At 39.1% G+C, this 24,545-nt stretch overlaps 1 protein-coding gene across 3 annotated transcripts in view; it reads left to right on the top strand.

Moving 5' to 3' along the window:
• ITGBL1 (integrin subunit beta like 1) overlaps window positions 1-24,545 on the top strand; it is a 212,242-nt gene that overhangs the window by 106,533 nt on the left and 81,164 nt on the right. For all 3 annotated transcript variants that reach the window (XM_029936470.1, XM_029936469.1, XM_029936468.1), the window contains exon 7: window positions 8,483-8,629. In XM_029936470.1, coding sequence (XP_029792330.1) covers window positions 8,483-8,629 — 147 coding nt within the window. The remainder of the gene's footprint in view (window positions 1-8,482; window positions 8,630-24,545) is intronic.

Raw genomic sequence — 24,545 nt, 5'->3', positions numbered from 1 at the left:
AAATAAAGAGTCATAATGACCGGGGCGCCTGGGTGGCTCAGTCGGTTAAGCGTCTGACTTCGGCTCAAGTCATGATCTCCTGGTCTGTTAGTTGGAGGCCCGAGTCAGGCTCTGTGCTGACAGCTCCGAGCCTGGAGCCTGCTTTGGCTTCTGTGTCCTCCTCTCTCTCTGCCCCTCCTCTGCTTGCACTCTGTCTCTGTCTCTCTCAAAAATAAATAAACACAGGGGTGCCTGGGGGGCTCAGTCAGTTTAGTATCCGACTTCGGCTCAGGTCATGATCTCACGGTTTGTGGGTTTGAGCCCTGCGTCGGGCTCTGTGCTGAGAGCTAGCTCAGAGCCTGGAGCCTGCTTCCGATTCTGTACATCCCTCTCTCTCTATCCTTCCCCTGCTCACACTGTCTCTTTCTGTCTCTCAAAAATAATTAAAAAATAAAAAATAATAAAAAAATAAACAAAATTGTTTTTTTAAACAATAATGACAAAACTGCCACATAAACGTGGCACTTTAATACCCGGTGCTGTGGGAGATTCGCATAGTCGTGCATTCGTGACTCATCTGGCCCTGATGCTGGCCGCACAGCAGGCAGACCCTCTCCTCTCATGGAGTTTCCGTCCCAGTGAGCTGGACATGCAACAAATAAACTGAATAAGTAAGATGCGGAGAATGTTGGGTGTGGGCTTATTTGACACTTAGGGTGATGAGGTTCTTAGCAGAGGTGGTGACATGTGGCTCATGCTTGCTGATATTTTTGTATCCCCATGCACGTGTCTGCCCCTCCCCTACCTCAGTGGCAGGCTTTCAGATAAAAAGAGATAGAAAAGCACGTCCTAGGCAAAGAGAATAGAGGTGTGTGATCCGGGCAGGGGACTAGAATCATTTTAGTTCCCCCCAGAATGCCCAAGTGACAAAAGGTAAAGCTGGCAAGACACAGAGCTGGAGGTCTTTCCCGCTTGACGCGTAACCTACTCCATTCCAAAGGCAATGGGGAGCTGATGATGGGTTTAGGCAGCAAAGTGCTACAGTCAGAGGCATCCAGTCTGGTTGTCTGGATAAGTGTTGGTGCCGTTTACTGAAATGGGAAACACAGCAGGAAGTTGTCAAGTTCATTTCTAGATTTACTGAGTCTAAAGGACCCGTGGTGGTCTGAAGCTGATTTTTTTTTCAGCCTGTTGAATATATGAGTCTGAAGGGTCAGGGCTGAACGTGAGCTTAGAGTCATACACACGGAGTGGGTACTTAAAACTATACTGGGGTTCAGGAAATGCCACTTGAAGAGTGAGAGATGAAATATGAATTCATACAGTTTTAAATGGGGAAAGGAAGGAGATAATCAGGCTATCTTTAAAAAAAGTTATAAAGTTTGGGACTTTCTGATATAATGTTTTTGTTATTGTTTTTGATTTTGGAGTGGAGTGAAAAGTTCAGAATAGCTACATAATAGTGACCACTCAGGGTCACATGTGCTGCTCTGCGTCACTGTGAAGGAGGGGTCACAGGGTGAAGATGGGGGAGGACCCTTCAGTTGACACTTCAATCCTGTTACAAGCTCACGATTTCTGTTGCGGTCGTTTCGTCTGAGTTACCGATGTAGGCTCGGCAGGTGAAGGTCATCAGGAGGCCTCCTTGGAGTCTGAAATTTTCCACTTCATCCCTTCCTTCCCCTCTTCTGCCTTATTTTCCTCTTTGTCACATTTTTCGGTCCTCCCGATCCTCTGAGACCTCAGGGAAAGGGAAGCCATTGGGCAGTGATAGGTGTGGTTGGTCAGGTTTGTTGTGGGAGTTGCTGACGAGTGCTTAACCTTTATAGGGGTCTCCATGCGGTGGGGGGAGGGGGGCGGGGAGAAGGGGACGGGGCACTTCCCTGTGGTTCAGACATCAGTCTGTAATCATGATTTTATCGTTCCTTTGCTGCAGGGAAGTGCTCCACAGCCGGCCTCCCACACCTAAAAGGGATTTGGGGCACCTGAGGGCCTCACTGGGCTGAGCATCTGACTCTTGCTCTCAGCTCAGCTCATGATCTCACAGTTGGTGAGGCTGAGCCCCGAGTCTGGCTCAGCGCTGATAACACGGAGCCTGCTTGGGATTCTCTCTCTTCGGCTCCCCACCTTGGCCCTCCCCACTCTTGCTCACTCTTGCTCTCTCTCAAAAACCAATAAATATTTTTATTTAAAAAGAGGAATTTAGGGATGAAGAAATTTGCTTTAACAGACACCCCACACTTTTAGCCCATTTCACACACGTTATTCCATTTTCCTTCACCCTAACTCGGGGGAGACATTGTTATCTGCATTTTAACAGGAGAGGAAGGAGGCTCAGAAAGATTAAGTACTTGCCTCTGAAACTTGACAGAGTTCACGTGGCCAGTATGTGTCATCTGGAAACACAGACGGAGCCTAAGCATTCATGTAATTTAATCCCCAAGTGATGCAAACAAAATTCTTCAATTTCACTTTATTTTGGTAAGGAAGCACTGTCCTCTGGATGCTCAAAATTGCTATGACACTAAGCTCCTGTGCACATCGTTACGATCCGGTGTTTCTTCACTAAATCTGTTGCATTCTGTACAGTCTGTTTAGCGAACTATTGGTCACCACAGTTTTCCAGATCGCCCGTCTGAGTTGCACCACAGCAAGGGTGCCACACTGGTGCCTCCCTGCTGGGAGACAGAAGCAACCCAACTACGTCAATGTTCTCTAGTGATTTTTGCAAGGCTGGAAGGAAATAAGGCTCAGATGAAACACAGCTTTATTTTTAGCTCCTATTCTTACCATCCTGACGGTGTTTGTCTTATTTAAGTCCCAGGGAAATCTCCCAGTGGGTTAGTTGAAGTTGCTCTTTTAATTGACATTCCCATTATATTCATTCATTTCCACCCTGTCTATTCATCTATTCAGTAATACACTGAAATGTAAATAATTTGTGACTTCTACATCTACTACTACATTGTGGATACAGAAGATAGTATTTTAAAACCTGCTCCCTGCTCCCAAATAAATTCTTCTTTCATTTCTTTTTTTTTTAATATTTATTTATTCTTGTGGGGGGAGAGGGACAGATAGAGGGAGACAAAGTATCCAAAGCAGGGTCCTGTGCTGACTGTTCAGAGCCTGACGTGGGGCTCGAACCCACAAACTGCAAGATCATGACCTGAGCAGAAGTTAGACACTTAACCGACTGAACCATCCATGCACCCCTCTTCTTTCATTTCTATTTGTTGCTCATTACCATATTTGTGTGTGTGTGTATCCATATACAGATATAATTCATGCACACACTCACATACACACACATCCACAATACCTCAAAGATGTTACTGTTAACAGAATTTGACTGTAGCTAAAATGACGGGGCATGGCCAGCCATCCTGAAGTGTACCAACTGTGGGTTGTTAGCTCTGTCAGCTGCTACCCGACTGAATTTACTTCCTGAATCTGAAAGAATTTTTATTCCCAATGGCTGCTTACACACTGGTCTGTTTTCCCAAATCCCATAACTGTTAAAATATGCTGCTGTATGACCTTAAACTGGATCTTTCAACTTGTCCTGACTCTCAAAAAATGTGCTGGCTTAGAGTTCCATTAATTTGGAAAATGGAATCATTAAAAAGAACTGTATTATGTGGGGAGATTTATCGTTGTGGATTACTGAAGCATTATGGAAAGAAACTGAAGGAAATGATTAAGTATATTCAGTTTGCATTGTCTTGAGAGAAAAATCAAATATATCAAATGTAGCAAGTACTCGTTAGATCTAATATATCCCCCCAAACTTTTCCTATTGATGGTCCTCATATTACTTTGTAAGAAGCTGCTTGAAAAAGTCAGTTTCCAGTTCATGAGCAGTTTTGATCATTGCAAAAGAAAGAAATACCCTCTGCAGCACAAGAACATTGGTCTGGAATGGGCAACTACATTTGTCCTGGACCGTTATTTCCAAGATGGATTCACTCAAAAGAACACAATGATTACAACGGAAAAAAATAGGTTTTGGTGTCAACACTGTCTCTTGTAATGGCCTCTGAGAGCCTTTCCTACATGCTCATCATGACCATGGTGCCATGTGGTGTCTGGCCACACTGCCTGCTGCTGCCTACGTGGTACAGATGGGCTACTGTCCCACTGACATGCCAATGCTAGGCACCAAGTGTCCATTGCTCTGTGTGTGTGTGTGTGTGTGTGTGTGTGTGTGTGTGTGTGTGTGTGTGTGATGCAGGTCATAGGTCTTCTGAAAGCTATTCTCTAATGTGAATTCCTCACATGTTTTGTATCAGGGATAAACAACAACATGCTGTATTTGTTGATCTTCTGTTTATAGGGTTTCAGAGTTTACAGGAACACTGATTAGAGGCAATGAAATTAACTCCTGGACGCCATTTCTATCTACGTAGTCATCAATTGATCAATCTATATATTTGACAAACTAGCACAAAAGTATGAAATTTCAGTTTGGTAAAATTCTCTAGTTTTTTCTGTTTAAATATAAGAGCAGATAAGGGCCAGAAGGTGGACTAGTGAGACATTTAGATTAAAAACACATAACTAATTTTGTCTTTTATACATCTTTCCCTATTTATTTAGGAAAGATATGCTGTAGTACATTATGGCAGTCTAAAGGATTTTCGCGCTAAACAAATAATCATTTCTAAACTCTTTTTTATGTATCAAAACCAAGCATTTTCATCTTCTTCCTTTTCTCCCTACAAAATGATTCCTTCTCTTCATCTTTGGCATAGCTTTTATACTGAAGTTGAGAAACTAGTAACTCCAGGAGGGAAATTACTATTTCACTTTATAATTTCCTGTCTCCTCTGAAAGGCTCAATACTGGCTTCAGAAACTGGTATTAATACCATGCATTTTTTAATTGATTTCCTAATTCCATTGATGAAATATCATAAAGGATTTTCTAGAAAGGGTAGTTTCATTTAAAGTGAGATCCATAATACTCCGAGATATATTTGGACAGCACATGATTTTTGAATTATTGAAAGATGTAGGATGTAATCTTCATTACTGTGAAAGTAAAAGTTACGTTGATGTTTAAACTTAATCACTACTAAACATTTAGATTCATAATACTGCTGTCAGTACTATTTTTCATCATATTGGAGTAGAATGATTTAAACCTTGCTTTATTACTTCCACATTTGCTTCTCTGTGATCCTCACTGGGATATTTGATGTAGGTATTTCTACTTTCCCAAAACAACGGAACTTTTAAGAAACAGTCTACATCCCTATCACCATTTAGAGTGGTTGCCATATATTTCCTGACTCTCAGGAATTTCATTCTTTATGGATGGTAGACTTAGGTTATTCATATTTAATAACTCTTCTTTCCTCAGCCCACACTTGTTCAATTGATGCTGACTTCAGATAGCATAGTGTAGACAAGACTCATCATTGGGTGATTTGGGGAGGAGCTATGGCCATCCTGAATGGGGTAATATTCTTCCATTGTGATACCTTCCTACTTAAAGGCAAAGGCCTTCACTCTGCAACCAATCACAGTAGTGATACTGTCTCATTACTTCATTCCAGTGCATAAGCAATAGACCACAGCATGGTTACTGAGGGTCAATAACTCTCAATAACCCTCGATGACTGGGTGAAGGCTGGGGCATGAAAACACAGGAAGTTAGGGCTCGTCACATACGTGGCCAAAGTGAGGACACATTGTATGTGTTCTTCCCAGCTTTGCTTCGAGTTGGTGATGCCTGGGGGTGATGTGTAAATTTAGAGGACTAATTTTTGAGAATGTTCATGATGATGCTCTAAATGCACAGGAAATAGAGATATAGGACCACATAGGCCGCTTCCCCACCCCACCCACCCCTACCCCCAGGGATTGTATTAGAGCACAGAGATAGCAAAGGGATAGAAAAATGGCATAATGTTAGGGAGGAAAGCATAGAGATTAAACACTGAGTGAGGAAAACAATAAGAAAGCAAAAGTGAATTTGGAGCATAAAGGTCAACAACTTTCAGAGATTTCTCCTTCTAGGTCTAAAGCAGCTGCATTTTTTTTTTTCAAACTGTGTCAGTGCACTCACAGTTCATCTAACTTCTTTTGATCTTCACTGGACCAGATGTTAACTCTAAAAATCTCTTATTCATAACTTCTGACCATCTTCATGAATTTTTTATTCCACCCACCAATTTTGTTTTAAATGTTGACATGTGTGCGACCCTGAGATAGAAAACAGTGGCTGCTCTGAAGACTGTATTCCAACCATAGAACTTGAGAAGGGTCTGTCCTCAGTCACTGCTCTCCCTCCCATAGGTTCCTGCTTCATTCAGCGCCTGGGGAACAGGCCTGCCCACCAGCTGTATGGGGGCTTTCTCCTGGGTAGTTAGCGGCCGGGCATCCTTGCCTATTGGGTGTTTTCTCCTAACATTCCCAGCTACTTCAGTCTTTTAGGAGTAAAGCTTTTTTCCCCTTTCACTATAACCCTGTTGTTCACTATTGTTGTTAAAGTGTCAACTTGTCTCTCACGAGTGGCAGCGTGTTCTGCACTTTGTTCATTATCTTCATGACAGATCTGACCATCCTCAAAATGAGACCTCTTATCTCCAAGAATTTCAAAGCCATTGGTTTCTATAAAATGCAGGATTAATTGTACTTTAAATGTTGAAATCTGTTTTAGCATTGTTATTTATCTGTGCTTTTGCAATGTGGCTTCGTTTGGAAATTTTGCTCTAAATTTCCAAGAAGAAGGGTAGGGACTTCTAGGATAATGACAAAAAGCCACAAACCCAACAACCTCTGGAATAGAATATATAACCCAAAAACCAATAAGATAAACTAGTATAATGGACATTCTTGCATTTGAAGGTTTAAATGATCCCATTGACACTCATACATATTTATTAGCAATCTTAATTTTCTTTTCCTTTAAAATGATGAGCTCAAAGGGAGCGTATTAAGGACATCAGCAATTTGTTGTTTAGCATCTGTTACATAGTAAGTGGTCAATAAATGTATGTTGAATTGGTTGTAGCATTCAAGGCAAAATCTGGATTCCGTGATCCCTAATATCTCTGCCACTTTGACCTATGACTTTATGATTCGTTCCTTGAAGAACCTGGTTAATAGGTGATGAAAAGCTCCCAGATTTGTGGATTGTCCAGGTCTTCCAACTCAAATGATAGGTATCTGCCCACATGCTTCATAAACTATTGAGAAAACAGGCTAGTCTTCACTGAAGAACAGTTTCCATATTGTATGGTTTATATTAACATCAGATGCCCCAAACGAAAGAGCATGCATTTTCGTCCATTAGCATTATCCTCAATTTACTTAAAGAAAGTATCATTCTACTTCCTTTAAAATCTTTCATGCATTTTTGCAGCAATTATAGAAATCCACAGTATTCTGCATCTGTAATATGAGTATCTGAATGTTGATTAGGAGTTAAAGAAAGCTCAAGTCTCTTGCTCTTCTTTCTATTCTTACCTGTTTACAAATGTGGACTCAAATGAATAAAAATAACAATAGCTCATTTTTGTAACATTTTAAGATATGTATTTCCTGATAAATGTGGGTAGATAATGCATCATCATCTTGTTTAAAAATGAAGAAACTAGGGTTGCCTCCATAGCTCTGTTGGTTAAGCGTCCAACTTTGGCTCAGGTCATGATCTCACAGTTCACGAGTTTGAGCCCCACAGTGCAGAGCCTGCCTGGAATTCTCTCTCTCTGCCTTTCCCCTGTTTGTGCGCTCTCTCTCAATATAAATAAATAATCTTAAAAAATATGAAGAAACTAAACTTCAGAGAGGCTGATATTTGATCAGCCCTACTTAGATAGCAGGGACCAGGATTTGGACCCACTTATTTGATTGATAACTTAGACCGTTTTTCTTTGGTTGTTTGTTTGTTTTACCATGCCACTGCCCATCACAATTCTTTACAGGCTCTGTGACCATGTGTAAAGAACTTTAATATCTTTCCTGACCTTTTTTGTGTTCACTACATGGATCTTGAGGGAATGTGAACTCCACAGACATTACTTGTTTTAGACTAAGAGTCTCCAGGCTAAGCATGTCGTGTGTAAAAAAAGTAATGAAAATAAAGTGTGGGGGCCTCCACAAGATAAGACCTGTTTCAAAAGCAAATTGTTTTCAATTTCCTATGGCTCTCCTCCACATGAATTAATTACCAAATCCATCAAATACTCCATTTAGGCCCCAGCAGACCAATGCAGTCACATACACCTGGATTTTGATGGATTCAAGTTTATAGCCCTACGAACCCATTTATCTTATTGGGAGCTGTTGCTTTGCTTTACCCCTCATGATCAATCAATGTAAATCAGGTGTTTAAGAACTTGAGAAAAATGTGCCTTTGCTTTAATGTTTAATATGGTGTTAATGAAGATCCTGGCTCGTTTGTGATATTCACTGTTGAAAAGAAAACATTCATTTCTGACTTCTGACTCCATTGTCTTTTTTTTTTCTATTTTTTTTATACTCCCATTGTGAAGGTCATGGACAGTGTAATTGTGGAAGATGTGACTGCAAAGCAGGGTGGTATGGGAAGAAGTGTGAGCACCCACGTTCCTGCCCGCTGTCGGCAGAGGAGAGCATCAGGAAGTGCCAGGGAAGCTCGGGTCTCCTTTGCTCCGGAAGGGGTAAGTGAGGGCTCTCACGCCTGCAACCGCCTCCCATGAGTCAAATGCTTTCGTTCACATAAATCTTATTTAACAGATAGCTGAGATCCCTGAATAAGGAAAGGTGAGTCTTTTCAGAACTCATAATGCACCCAGTTTCCACGACTGAAAGTACACGGAGAAATATAATCTCTTTTTCCCTCTCTGTTGTATGCATGCAGGTGCACACGCATGCCCACACCCATTTGCTCTTACACAATCACTTTAGCTTGGAGGTCTGTTCAGTTTCTGTTCAGTTTAGTTCAATGTTACATTTAAAATACGGTTTTGCCCAGCAAACAAAACAAGCAAACCAGAAAAGTAACCTACTGAATGGGAGAGGGAGAAGATATTTGCAAATGATGTATCCATGAGGGCTTAGTATCTAAGTATATAAAGAACTTGGACTCTCAACACCATTAACAACAACAAAAAAAAAAAACCCAAGCAAATAATTTGATTTAAAAATGGGCAGAGTATCAAAATAGGCATTTTTCCAAAAAGACATAGAGATGGCCAACAGACACGTGAAAAGATGTTCAACATCACTCATCAACAGAGGAATGCAAATCAAAACCACAATGAGAGATCACCTCACCCCTAGCTGAATGGCTACCATAAAAAAGATAAGAAATAAGAAGTGTAGGTGAGGATGTAGAAAAAAAGGAATCTTTGTGCATTATTGATGGGAATGCAGATTGGTACGGCCACTGTGGAAAACAGAAATTTAATGAAAAATAGAAAAAACTAAAAATGGAATTATCATATGATCGATCCAATATTTCCACTACTGAGTATTTACCCAAAGGAAATGAAAACACTAATGTGAAAAGGTATATGCACCACTGTGTTTATTGTAGCATTTACAATAGCCAAGATATGGAAGCAGCCTATCAATGGATGAATGGATAAAGAAGTGGTATGTATGTATATATTCCATTATATGTGTGTGTGTGTGTATATATATATATATATATATATATATATATATATGTATATAACTCAGCCATAAAAAAGAATGAGATCTTGCCATTTGCAACAACATGGATGGACCTATAGGGTATTATACTAAGTGAAATAGGCAGACAAAGAAAGACAAATTCCATATTATTTCACTCATGTGGAATTTAAGAAACAAAACAAAGGAACAAATTTAAAAAAAAGAGAGAGAGAGAGAACAAGAATACTGCTTCTTACAGAGAATAAACTGACGGTTGCCAGAGGGATGGGGTCGGGGATGAAGGAAGTAGATAAATGAGATTAAGAGTACACTTCCTAAAAAAAAGTTTGGATATTTGCTCAAAACTTTCTGAATGAGACATTTAATTGTCCGCAGACGTTTCTGAAACTCATGAACATTGCATTGAGGAGGTTGTTGGCTTTTGAGAAAGTGTTGTGTAGACAGATGGCTCTGAAGAAGCTGACGCTTGTTTTGAAGGCACGTGGCCTCGGCTGTGGTCCTGATTCCAGACCTGCACACACTGGAAGAGGGGAAAAAGTGCATCTAGAGGAAAGCTGGCTCCATTATTTTTCATTTATTAAGATGAGAAAGAACAATTCCACCTCTCACATGAACATGGTAAAGTTAATATGAAATATGTCTTTGGAGGAACTGGTCATTGAAATTATTACAAATTTTGTTCATGAAAGAGGAAAATGAGAAAGACATTCTTTTTAGAAATTTCATTTTATTTTGCAGTTTTGTTTTTGGGAAAATGAGTTTTTTATTGAGATACAATTCAGATACCATAAAAATCCACTCTTTTAAAGTATACAACTTAGTAGGTTTTCATGTATTTATTTATTTGTTTATTTTGAAAAAGAGAGAGCGAGAAAGAGAGTGCACGAACGGGAGAGGGGCAGAGAGATGAAGGCGGCTTCCTGGTGGCAATGCAGAGCCCTCTAACCCATGAGCCTTGAGATCATGACCTGAGCAGAAACTGAGAGTTGACTGCTTAACCAACTGAGACCCCCAAGTGCCCCTGTTTTTAGTATCTTTATACAATTATGCAGCCATCACCACTACCTCATTCCAGAACATTTTCATCACCCCTAAAATAAATCCTGTGTCCCCCACCAATCACTCATTCCCCATTCTCCTGTCCGCTTAATCCCTAGAAACCACTGATCTACTTCCTGTCCCAAGGGATTTGCCTACTCTGGATATTTCATTTAAGTAGAATCACAGAATATGTGATCTGTTTGTCCCTGGCTTTCTTTCATGTAGCATAATGTTGTCAGGGTTTATCCATGTACTTCCTTCCTTCTGCTGGCTTGGTAATATTCATTTGTATGGATTTCCACATTTATTTGCCCATCCATCTCTTAGGGGACATTTGGGTCATTTCTACCTGTTGAGCATCATGAATACTGTTGTATGAACATTCATGAATAAATCTCTGTGTAGGTGTGTGTTTAAATTTCTCTTGGAGATACACGTCAAAGTGGAATTGCTGGGTCATATGGTAGCTCTGTTTAACTTTTTGAGGTACAGCTCGACTGTCTTCCAAGTGGTGACGCCATTGTACATTCCCACCAGCAGTGCATTCCCATTCTCTGCGATCATTTGTCTTTTTGACTACTGAGAGTTTTCTTTACATAAGAGACAAAGCTTTCACGATTATTTGTTCCCATATTCGGGTATGTTCCCATACTCTGATATGTATCCCTAATGGTTATAAGTAGAAGGTTAGGGTATGGGTAGAAGGAAATTTTCATTTCAGAAATTTTATTTCTGACTTGCCCCATTTTCACCAGTGACCCCAGAAGGGAACTACTGCTCTGTCTGCATTAATAAAATACCATCAGGGTGCCTGAGTGACTCAGTTGGTTGAGCATCCAGAATCTGATGTCGGCTTAGGTCATGATCTAATGGTTCATGGGTGCGAACCCCACAATGGGCTCTGTGTTTGTAGTACAGTGCTTGGGATTCTCTCTCTTTTCCTCTCTCTCTGTCCCTCCTCTGCACCTTCTCTCTCTCACACACATATACTCACGCAAAACCAAAACCAAAAAAAAAACACCAACACCTTAAAATGTTGTCATTAGCTTAAGTAAGCCTACATGCTTTTAAAGGAACAAAGATTAAAAATTAGTGTCCCTCACACTACTGTTATTCATTCATTCATTATTAAAAATAACAAACTATATGATAGAAAAATAAGAAAAGCATATAAGGCATCTCTTCAACATAGAACCTCACTCTCTACATATTTCCAGTTGTTTTTCATTGTTTCTAAATTTTTTAATGTACTGTAAGTGCAAGAAAATTCTTGTGGATTTTAATTATTGTGGATATCAGTCTTTGATAACACTGACAAACACATATTTGTCTCTTACCTTCCTAGATAGTCACTAATGTATCAGTTATGTATTTATAGCACATATTTAACATTTACTTTATGAAAAAGAGGTTGAATAAATGTATAGAATTATGATAACTTTTGATTTCATTTAAGATTTTTAAAGCACTTTAGAGATCCAAAATAAGGTTCTCTAGTGTCCTTGCAGGGAAATGAAGGTATTGATGAGTGGAGTGATTTCCCAGGGAACCGTAACAAAATATGAGGATTCAGAGAATGAAGACCAAGGACTTAGGAGAGCTAGTCCAGTGCTCGGACCAGTGGTCAGAGACCCTTTTCTCACAGAGCTACATCTGCAGACTCATTGGCATTGCACCTTTTAAAGCAAATGGCCAACATGAAAACTTTTAAAGGATTAGTTTTGCCATTTGTGAATGACATCTGCAGCTGTGGTCACACGAGTGAGGAAAGCAATTACAAGGCCCATCGGTTCTCAAGACAGCCTCAGCGGCTCGCTCACTGGGGCTGAGAAAAAGGACTCTCCCAGCAGACTATACTGATACTCCTTAGTGTAGTCCCCCTGGGGGGTTAGGTGAAGGCATTTGTGCCCCAGAAATTAAATTAGATTACTTGCGTCTGCTGGTGGAGACTAAGTGTGATCATTTTGTCTTGAACGTAGGGGAATAATTTATATAATCTTAATTAATTATATAATTCTTAAACTCTCTACTAATCCTGTTAACTCCTCGAGTTCTTCTTTTTTTAAGTTTTTTATTTTTGAGAGAGACAGAGTGCAAGCAGGGGAGAGGCAGAGAGAGGGAAAGCGATAATCCCAAGCAGGCTCCGCAGAGCCAGATGTGAGATTAGGACCTGAGCTGAAATTGAGAGTCAGACACTCAACTGACTGAGCCACCCACGCGCCCCTATTACTCCTTGATTTCTATTCCTTATTGCCTATATATATCTTTATGTTAGGTTAGAGGACCCTCATCTAGTCGATTTGGATACATACTTATTCATCTTAATTTCTGCTCCCTGGGATTGGAGCTAGGGGATAGCTTTTTCTAGTCTCATACCAGTGTTCTGCACAAAAACTTGAAATGGCATATGTTATGATAGGCTACACATTACTTTTAAATTCTTCTTGACTTAAAGGATACATTTTTATTTTTATTGAGGTTCTCCTTCTGAGTAGGTGTCTGGCTTTGGCCAAAAAGTGTGATCAAAATTGACGTGTGCCACTTTGGAACATAAGTTTAAGAGGCAATGAGAGATTTGCCATCTCTCCTGTCCCCGGTGTGGGGACTTGCAGTGCTTAAGACGGTGGCTGATCCATGGGCCTGGGTCCCTGAATGAGGATTGGAGAGACCTCTGCTGACCCCCCAAGGAACTGACATGGGTGAGAAAGAGACCTTTCTTGTCTTAAGCAGCTGAGGTATTACAGTTGTTTGTTATTGCGACAGGCTTCTGACTCATGCTCTTCCACATCCAGAATTTAGCGAAGGCCGTTGAAACAAACAAGCCAGCCCAGGAAATCATGCTTAAACTCAGAGATCAGGATAAAAAAACTGTTGAGGTTTATAACTATATGCATATCATGTCAGTATTAATAAATGTGTATATTTTGCAAATGATGTATTTATGCTATTCTGTGAACAGTATTCATGTATGCTTCTTCAACAGGGAAAATGCTAAGAACATTGAATGTATTATCTTCTTTTAATATCCCCCAAACACAATGAGGTAGAACGTATAATTATTCCTCTTTCTGTAGAAAAAGAAATTAGAAATTTGAATAGTTTGCCATCTTTCATAGGAAGTTCCAGAGATGCAAGTTTCTAGAAAAAATTTTATTACAGGCCATCAACTCCAGAACTCTTGTTTTAGATCATGTATTCATTCTTTTAACATGCCAATTGGTTGAGCAATATGTAAGGACTATATTTCCTTGTTGAAAACATTTTCCTTGTTAAAAATCATTGATACTCCTGCATAGTATTCCCTAGTATAGTTGTAGTAAAGTATCTATAGCATAGTATAATATAGTATAGTATCTATAGTATAGATTCCCTAGTATAGTTGTAGTTTAGTATCTATAGCATAGTATATTATAATATCTATAGTACAGTATAGTATAGTATAGTATGATAAACTATCCATAGTATAGATTGCCTAATAGAGTGGAAGTATAGTATCTATAGCATAGTAAGGTATAGTATACTATAGTATAGCATAGTGTAATCTATAGTATTTATAGTATAGATTCCCTAGTATAGTTGTAGTATAGTATTTGTAGCATAGTAATGGATAGTATAGTATCATATAATTTGGTATCTATAGTATTGATTCCCCAGTATAGTTGCAGTATAGTAGCTATAACATACTACATTCTAGTGTCTATAGTATAGTATAGTTAACTACCTGTAGTATAGATTTCCTAATATAGTAGAAGTATAGTATATATAGCATAATAAGGTATAGTATAGCATAGTATAATCTATAGTATCTATAGTATCTAAGATATAGATTCCCTAGTATAGTTGTAGTATAGTATCTATAGCATAGTATAATATAGTTAGTATCATATAGTATCTACAGTATGGATTACCTAGTAGAGTTGCGGTATAGCAGCTACAGTATACTATATTATAGTATCTATAGTATAGTATCTATAGTATAGATTCTCTAGTATAGTACAAGTATAGTATCTACAGCATAGTAAGCTACAGTATAGTATAGTATAGATTCCCGAGTAAAGATGTAGTATAGTATCTATAGCATAGTATGGTATAGAATAGTATCGTGTAGTATCTATAGTATAAATTCCCTAGTAGAGTTGTAATATAGGGTCTATAGAATAGCATAGTGTAGTATCTATAGTGTGGATTCCCGAGTATAGGTGTTGTATGGTAGTAAGGTGTAGTATGGTATGGTACACTATAGTATAGTTTAGTATAGTGCAGTATCTATAATATAGATTCCCTAGAATAGTTGTAGCAAGCAAATATAATTCCTCCTCTTCTATTAGACATCTGAATCATCTCTTACTTGGTTCGAGTTCTAAACGCTGTAATTTATATTCTTGTAGCAGAAAATTTGCACAGATTTTTCTTAGATGTAGAATGTACATCTAAATGCATACCAGTATAAAAAAAGATTTTCAATTAAAAAATTACCCGAAGAAATCATTTTCTCTAGAAAATGTGTGCCAATATACCCTCCTACCAGGGACATAGTAAACGTTCCCTTCACCCACTGACAACTGCAATGCTCAGCTGTTCCTGATGCATTTTGCTCTTAGTATCATGAGCTTACCATTTATCAAACTCCTTTCATTGACTTTTGTAATCATGTATCTACAGGCATTATTATTCAGAGACTTGTGTTTGCTGTAACTGCCTTTTTGGATCATCATTTGTCCTTGTGTCTAAGTCATCTTTTTGTTTGGTCTCTTCTCAGATACTTTTACTTGTCCTTGTGCCCTTTGGTTTTCTTTTATCAGACTTGTTCTAAGAGGTTTTGCGTATGTTTTAGTCCTTACGCACATATAAGCATTTACTCCCACAAGGGAAGGTGGGAAGTGGAGGAAGAATGATAAATTAAAGATAATTATTTAATATTGTAGCTTTTAGAAAATAGAAACTATGTCCTCATTTTTATCAATTAGTACATTTTAATTAATGAATTAAGCAAGTTGGTTCAATTCCCTTAGCTAGAAACATACTTTCAAAGAATAATGGCATGCCAAATTCCCACCATCTGGAGATTTTTCAATTTAAGCCATAATTTATCTCTTTTACTGGCAAAATACATCTTTAAATTTTCTTGTTTTATTTTATCAAAGAAGTTTCCCATGCTGCATGTTTTTTTTAACCTATGTGGTTTTTACTCTGATTTTTTGATAATTGAATGATTATTTTTCTTATTCACGTACACAGAGATGTTATTTGGAACAGAGAAAGAATGTCCTCCAATGAATTTTAAAGGTTTTGGGAGGGTGGGTCTTTGTAATTTTACTAAATTTTTTATAGCTTTATTGAAATGTAAATGATAAACCAAAAGATAGCACATATTTAATATAAACAATTTACTGAGTTTGGACATACATGTACACCCATGATGTCATCACCACAATCAAGGTCATAAATATATCCATGCCTCCAAATACAGTAAAACCTTGGCTTGTGAGTATAATTAGTTCTGGAAACATGCTTTTAACTCAAAACACTGGTGTATATCAAAGCTAATTTCAAGAGCTACTGGCTCAGTTGTGATCCTGTGTTGTTGGGCATCACATACTACTCATATTGCAAAGTTAAAATGTATTAGAAATGTTTTCTCGTCTTTCAGAATACTCACAGATTAAGTTACTTGCCATCCAAGGTTTTACATATGTCCTTGTGTCCCTTTGTGTGTGTGTGTGTGTGTGTGTGTGTTAGGGATACGTAACACGAGAGGTGTCTACAATACTTAAACTATAGAAGCAGAAAACAGAGTGGTTGTTGCCAGAGGCTGGGGAGGGGGAATGAGGGCTTGTGTAATGGGTATAAAGTTACAGCTATTCAAGACAAGTGTGTTCTAGAGATTTGCTGTAGTAATAGTGCCTACAGTAAACAATATAGCACAGTATTGCGGACTTAAAAATTTGTTGAGAGTAGACCTCCAAACATTTAAATTAGGCACCATGCCACCTATTGTGATTTTGATTATATTTTTAAGATTCTCAGTGGCATAATTAAATATCCTGTTATAAGTTAGCTGCAGTGAGAAATGCACAGTGTTTTCAAGTGACGAGGGAACCCAGTGTGTTCTTCCGCAGTATTTCGAGACAGCAAGTAGGATTCTCTGTTCTGAGTGTTTAGACGGATTGATCTACTATATCATCCGGTGCTCAAATGAGAGTCATGCTAAATAACAGCATTTCAAACATAGTTGTTAAGGACCATAGCCAAAGAAGAGGAAGAAATAATCCTGTAAAATTAACGTCTTACTCTTCCTTATCTAGAAGGAATGATGCTGCTTTTAGGGAGGCACCAAATGGGGAAAATATCAGTGAACTGGTAAATCATGCCAGAAACAAGTCTGTATTTTGTCATGTTAAATGAAGACAAATCCGTCTGTGGATCCTTGGGCAGTGTTCCGTGGATCTCTGAGCACATTGTGCTCTCTACCGTGGCTTTTACCCTAATAGTAGGATGATACCTAGGAGGAGAAAAGCTTGCTTATTATTTGCTTTTTTTGTACTCAGAAACACTCACTAGAATGTCTCAAATTGTATATGCATCCTATATTTCACAAAACCCCAGGACATTTGACACAGGACATGTCATTTATTATGACTGTTTATAAGATAGTACAGAGACGAACAGTTTGAGATCCAGAGAGAACTGGAAATGACGCCTCCAGCATCCTTTCTGTGTGTTCCCATGAGGTGCTGGCACTTCTGTGTGTTGGGACATTTTCTCTCCTCAAGGAGGCCAAAGGAGCATGTGCCCAGAACTGGTGGCTTCCTGGAAGGTCCTGATAAAATCCAGCGTTAAATCTCTCATTTATATGAAGATGCAGCATTCACTAAACTAAAGGCACAGTTTGCATATATTGAAGCGAATTGCTAAAAAGAATTTAAAAGAACCAAATTCCATAGACATGGCAATCTCAGACAAGGTGATTATTTAAGGACTCCTTTTTCCAGTGAATAAATAATCACCCTTGTTCCTATTCCCCCTTCTTTATTTTATCTTGCCTTCTTGCCATTTTTATATTCAACAGAACCTAGAGGATAGGAAGAAATTGAGAAGTTGAAGTTAATCATTTTGAGTTTTTAAAAGATGGTAGAAGATATTTCAGTGAAAAATAACAGACATAGTATTTTTTAATTACCTGAGGTTTTTCTGATCTGTAGTCCAGAATACTGTATCACTTCCAAGAAGAATAATTTTTTGTGTGCTCCAGTCAGCAGTCTTGTTTCAATGCTGTATCTACGGCAACAGAACGTTTTGTGTCAAAGATAGGAATCGATCCAAATAAATAGATGATTTTTATTACATTTTGCACAATTTTTATGTGATAAACTGAAAACCAGTGAAAGTCCTTGGCAAAGAAAACTTCCTAGTAAGGCCTGCAACAAATGTTGTCAAAATCTATTTGAAATGAAAATAGAAAATTGGACATGAATTCAGTCCCAGTTTCTTTAAGTGAGCTTAAAATGAAATGTGTGACAACATGACAGTTTTGTTACTACAATTATTTATTTATTTCTATTAAAGCTCTAAACACGTAGTGAAAGAGGTAGTGTGGTGCTCTAGCGATTATTTACTTAATTTTATTCAATAAAAAACGCAAACCAGATACTTTTAGTGGGAAACAATCTGGTATGGCTATCAGCCATAATTTTTAAGGAACTCTGTAATCTACAGATTTTCTTTTTAACATTTTTTAATGTTTATTTTTGAGAGAGAGAGAGAGAGAGAGAGAGACAGAATGTGAGTGGGGGAGGGGACAGAGAGAGAAGGGGAGAAACAGAATCTGAAACAGGCTCCGGGCTCTGAGCTGTCAGCACAGAGTCTGACATGGGGCTCGAACTCATGAACTGTGAGATCATGACCTGAGCCAAAGTCGGACACTTAACCGAGTGAGCCACCTAGACGCCCCCAGATTATATTTTTAATAGAAAACCAATGAGGCAGAATGTCATCATTCCGTCTAGGCTTTCAGATCACATAGCTGCTCAGAACCCTATGATTTTCCTCTTGGACACATAAGATGTTATTAAAAATCTATAGGGCTGGCCATTGTGCAATATTCACATAATGGATGTATTCAATATATAATCATACGATAGCACATAGCCAACTCATGCATCCTATTTTCATTAGTGGTATTGTTTGTAAGATTTAATCAACCTAATTTTTACTGGCCCCCCCTACCTTGTATCTCTATGCTAAGCCAGAGGTCAGGAAAGTAGGAGCAGGAGGCCTGCATTCTGTGTTTACATATGTAGTTTTAGTAGAACACAGCCAAGCTCCTTTGTTATTGGTATGGGGGTGGATGACTCTACACTTAGTCTGGGCCCTGCCACTAGCCAGGTATCTGAGCCAGCAAGTCACAGGCTCATGTGGCAGCAAAGCCCTGATGGTGACTGTGGGCTTAGCTTCTTTAGGCTACTTTCCCTCTCCTTTTGCTTCTGTCCGCAGTAAGTGAACTTGACTGTCTTCTGATTCATTTGGATGCTTACATCTTCTTTCTGCTCTCATGGGCTCCATGCCTTTAATTTCTGACTCCCCTTCACAACAGACTCTGGTTTTGCACAGCTAACTGGATAGACAGAGCTGACTGTTCCTCACGAGAATCAGGTGACTGGCCAAGCTATTCTTCTAGGCTCTGCTTTCTGATGAGTGACTGTTTTGGGTACGAAGTAATGTATTCTTCAGTTATGGCATCCTTTCATTTGGAAGATAACAGTTAAGATGGATGAGATATTAGTTCTCCATAAATATTTATTTCTCATGTGATGCCTTTTATTTGGATAAAGGAGGAAAGGCAGGATTCTTTGGCTTCTTATTTAAGTTTCTAAATAGTTCTGGCCTCTATGCTGCTCAAAATACCCATGCCATGTGGATGCTTGTAAATAGTACCAAATGGTCTGGCATAGTACAGTTGTGAGCCATTTAAGGTTTGAATGGCCTCAAGGATGAAACAGCAAATATTTGAGGTCATATGTAAAGTCCTTTACAAGGACATTAAATTCTTTGCTAGGATTTCTTCCTAAGGCCCTATATTGCACAATAGTTAACTGAAGGAGCTTAAAAGAAATATTAAAAAAAAAATGAAAGCAGATCTGGAGTCTGTGGTGACTGGAAAGTCTCTTCTACTGCTTCATTTGATGAATTTGCCAGAAGTCTGGGTGTGGTTAATGTTACTATTCAATTACAGTCACAGTGATGAGATGGACGTGCATGACTTTATGCTCTGGAGTGTAGTTTATTGTAATTATGAAAGAGTCAGTACAAAACCCAAGTGGCATAAATCATGTTTGATTTTAGATACACTCTTCCGGATGCTCCTGCTACATAAAGAGAAAAGTCCAGAGGGATTAGGTCAACGAGATCTCAGTTGTGCTAAGAAGCCTGACGCCTTGTGACTACCCAAGGTTGGGAACAGAGTTGCTACAGGCTGATGTTGTTCAACCCTGCCCCCCAGTGTTACTAGGGACAGGCTCAGTTTCTTGTCTGGGTGGAGGGGGTCACACACGCTGCTGCTGTTCTGCTCCCTCCCTGTAGCTACAGCCGTAGGCAGTAAGCAGCCGGCTACCTTCCTTGTGAAGGCGTGTGTCTCCGTAGGGGCCACAATTAGGGAGATGGCTCTTGACACCTTCACAGTGAAGATGTCCTCATGCCGCTTGTTGTTTGTGTGCCCCTGGAACATTTTTTGGTAGCTTTATGGACCCGCAGTTATGTTAGCTATAAAAATAATATTATAACTTCTCTGTTTGCTCTAAAATGTTGTTGCGAGGAAGAGTTGAGACAGCACATGTGAGATTGTTTTGTTAACTTTAATATGGGATTACAAGGGTTTAACTAGACACAGTAGATGAGCTCAAGGACACAGAATTTAATAGAGAAAACAAGATCAATATTTACTCACTCATTCCTTCTTTAATTCATTCGCACATTCAACATATACTTATTGGCCTCACGTTATGTGCCTAGAACCAGTCTAGGTGTTGAGGAGACTAATAAATGTAAGGCAGTTAATGCCCTCATAGAGCTTCTGTGAGTTTGGTTGGAGACGTTAAATAAGAAAACAATTTCAATTAGTGCCCGAAGAAGGACGTCAAGATAACACATTGAATGTCTGATGTTTGGGATAAGGTGGCCAGGGGCCTTCTCTGCGGAGGTCCTGTTTGGCCAGATCTGAGTCTTGAAAGGTGGTCAAATGAGAACAGAGGGAACATGGCTGGAAAACAGAAAAATAATGGTCTATACAATATTTCAGACTCAGATGATGAAGGTTTCCTGGAAGAGATCCAAGTCAGGTGGGGTTTGTCCTTAAAGAATCCACAGAGGGGACTGAGAGCTTGTTGAAGAAGGGTTTTTCAAATGCCAATGCGCGCTCCTACCTAACTTAATCTGTTCTGATGCAGCCCAGACGTCAGGGATTTTAAAAGCTCCCTGGTGACTCAACTCTGCAGTCGCATTAAGAATGCTGCTCTACAGAGTGTTTAATGGACACGGTCCTGCAGCAAAGGATTGACACGTTTGCCTTTGCCCTACTTCCCACAGAGCAAGCAGGGCTTCTGGGAGCACTAAGAGTTGCAGAAAAATTACTGTCATGTTGGGGTCCTTTCCTGATTTCTGTTGAATTGGTGGGAAAGCAATGAGGCAGAGGTGGAGGGGTATGCTCTTGGAGAAAAGGTGAAAATACCGGAAATCGCCACAGGAGGCACAGAAAGATGAAAGCATATGGTATGTTTGTTCAAGAACTTGCTCCATCCCAGATTTTGTATATCTGAGGTGGGGGTGGGAATCTGCATTAAAAAATTTTTTTTAATGTTTTATTATCTTTGAGAGAGAGAGACAGAGAAGGCAGGGGAGAGGCAGAGAGAGAGGGAGACACAGAATCAGAAGCAGGTCCCAGGCTCTGAGCTGTCAGCACAGACCTCGATGCGGGCTTGAACTCATAGACCACGAGATCATGACCTGAGCCAAAGTCGGCCTCTTAACCGAGTGAGCTTCCCAGGCACCTGGGAATCTGATTCTTAAAATTGGTCTCCAGTGAAATTATGAAGCACTTGGGTAGGAATGCTGGGTTATATCTTTTTCACAAAAATGTCCTTCCATGGTCTTCAGTTACTCAGAACTCTTAGACCTACTTTCAAACTTCATAGATTGTTTTCTGAGAACAAATCTGTGTTGCTTCTGTGACCTGAAGAGTTTGTATTGTGATGAGCGATTCTTGGAATTCTCTGTCAAGGGATTTTAAGCTGGGACTCATGCAACTCTGAAGGTTTATGGTTGAGTATCAGGGCAGTAAGAACCTCTTAAAATACTACAAACATGTGTGTACCTTTTTATATTCTTATGAAGAGAGGGTCCATAGCTTCTTTTACCAGATTCTAAATGGGCTGCCTAACGCCAGTAAAGGTGGCAGCGATTTAGGAACCACTGCATAAGGGGCACCTGGGTGGGTCAGTCGGTTAAGCATCCTACTTCGGCTCAGGTCATGATCCCACCGGTCATGGGTTCGAGCCTTGTGTCAGGCTCTGTACTCCCAGCTCAGGGCCTGGAGCCTGCTTCGGATTCTGTATCTTTCTCTCTGCCCCTCCCCTGCTTGCACTCTGTCTCTCACTCTGTCTCAAAAATAAACAAACATTAAAAGAAAAAGAAATCACTGCATAAAACCCAACAAACCCTTTTAGGGAGAGATCACAGAAGATTGCTGAGGAACATATTTGGAGTTAGTCATGCCTTAGCTAGACACTTATAGCTTAATAATTAAATTAGTAAACTATACATGTGGCAATCAAATATAGAAATACTTTGTGGTATCTAGTTGTATATGTGACTTACGATTTGGCTTATTAAATGAAATGTGTTCGTAAGATTTAAGTTTGCCATAAAAAGTGGACCAAACCCAAAACCATTTTATTCTACATCATGAGAATTCATCTCCTGGAGTTTCTCATTCAGAGAACTGGAAACTTAGCCAAACATTCAAGAAGAGAAGAAAACTTCCACTGCTCTTTTTCTCTCAGAGCAAAATGTCATTTCTTTTATAAATCTTCACATTTTACTCTCTACCCAGGAGAGGTGTCCATTCTGATTAATAAATGTTTTAAGTATTGGGTGCTTATAAGAGTACAACCTGGCCTTCTAGGAATAACAGGAGTCTGTGAATAAGGACAGAAGGAAATTTAATTTATATGCTAATCAGTTTCATTAGGAATTGTTTTATGGAGACCCATCTCATTATGTAAAAATAAAGTCTTCTACTAACAAATATAAAAATTTAATAAAGAAATATAATTGGTGTTTTCCTACATGACTCCAAATGAAGATTTAATGAGTCTTATAAACTTATTTCCGTCCAATCAACATGTAGCCATATTATTATTGTTTTAACTTTGGCTAGTTAATGTGTATGAATGTCTATGAACCTTGGGACTATGTTTGCTAGAGCTAAATTATCAGAGAAAATTTCGAGCAGTGAGACAGAGCATATAACCTGAGGAAATAGAGAAGCAGATAGATGAATAGGTCAAAGAACAGCAAGAACCATTGGATGTTAGTATTGAATGATCCAGGGCTTACTGTATCCTGGGCTTTATAACTCTTCATCTTCTATCCATTCATACATTCATTTATTTATTCAATGCACTTAATTACAGTGGCAATATAAAATGACAAGGAGGATCTCCCTAATATTTAACTTAATGACATAATTTGGGTAGCTGTTACTTCGCTTCTGATGTTGTTTTTAGCTTCTGGTTGAATCCAGAGGCTTTATTTCATGTTCTAAACTGGCTACATGAGGGAACAAATGTCCAATGAGAATATCTGCTGTTTGTTTAATGCAAGCAGTAAATGTGGAAGGTGTACAAGGAACTGTAGCTGATACTGTAGATTGAAGATTGTCACTAACAGGAAGGTGTGTAGCGTTACTGTGCCAGCTTTAGGTATCTTAAGAGTTGTTTGCTTTTTACATCCTTGAAGAAGTCTAGATTTTTTTTATTGTGTTTTTAATTCCTTTGTCATTAATTACAGTGCTGAAGATATAACAAAATTACACAGCATCTATTTTAATTAAGAGTTTTTGGGTGCAAATGGCAGAATCCTAATTCAATCAGAAACAAACAAATGAGTTATGTGTTCACATAACCAAGGACAGGGATAAAGATGACCTTCAGGATGGATGGAAATGGGGCCTGGACAACCTCACATCAGCCTCCCTCTCTCTCTCTCTCTCTCTCTCTGCCTCCTCATCCACCTGTCCACACAATTCTGCTTCTATCAGGTGTTTGGTTTTAATCTTGCTTACTGAAGATAGATGTTCTCCATGTAGGAGGGACATAGGTTTTAACATCACCCAAGGTTATATTTTTACTGTGGCCTGACCAAAGAAGATGAGAGACTCTTCCCTGGAAATTCAAGGGAAGGGAAGGGAAAGAAATCTCAGGAAAAGCTCTGATGGGCTTAGGTTGGAACCATGATCAATTTTGAACCTATACCCATGTCCGAACAGGGGGATGATGGAATATTAAACTTGGCCCACCTTGGAGGCAAATCTGGGGTGGTGAGATGGAAGACTTTAAGACTTCAAAGAGCCCTTCTGAGCAGACAAAATAATTTTTACTGGCTATAACTGCATCTTAGATTGGTATTGGCCTTGAGAAGCTTTGATCTCATGTAGAACCTTCTTGGTACAGTAAGGATGATAAATGGCATATTTTCATATTCATTACCAAAGGACAGCAGCATTTTACAAGACAATTCATTGATGGTTGTGGTGCACAGAACAAGGGTCCATTTGGAACTAAGATTGCTAATCAGGAGACTATAGTGGATAATCTGGGTGGGCCCAGGGTAATCACAAGAGTC

This window comes from Suricata suricatta, chromosome 4, assembly GCF_006229205.1.
Source record: "Suricata suricatta isolate VVHF042 chromosome 4, meerkat_22Aug2017_6uvM2_HiC, whole genome shotgun sequence".
NCBI classification, from domain to species: Eukaryota; Metazoa; Chordata; class Mammalia; order Carnivora; family Herpestidae; genus Suricata; species Suricata suricatta.
This window is presented reverse-complemented; position numbering and strand designations above follow the sequence as displayed.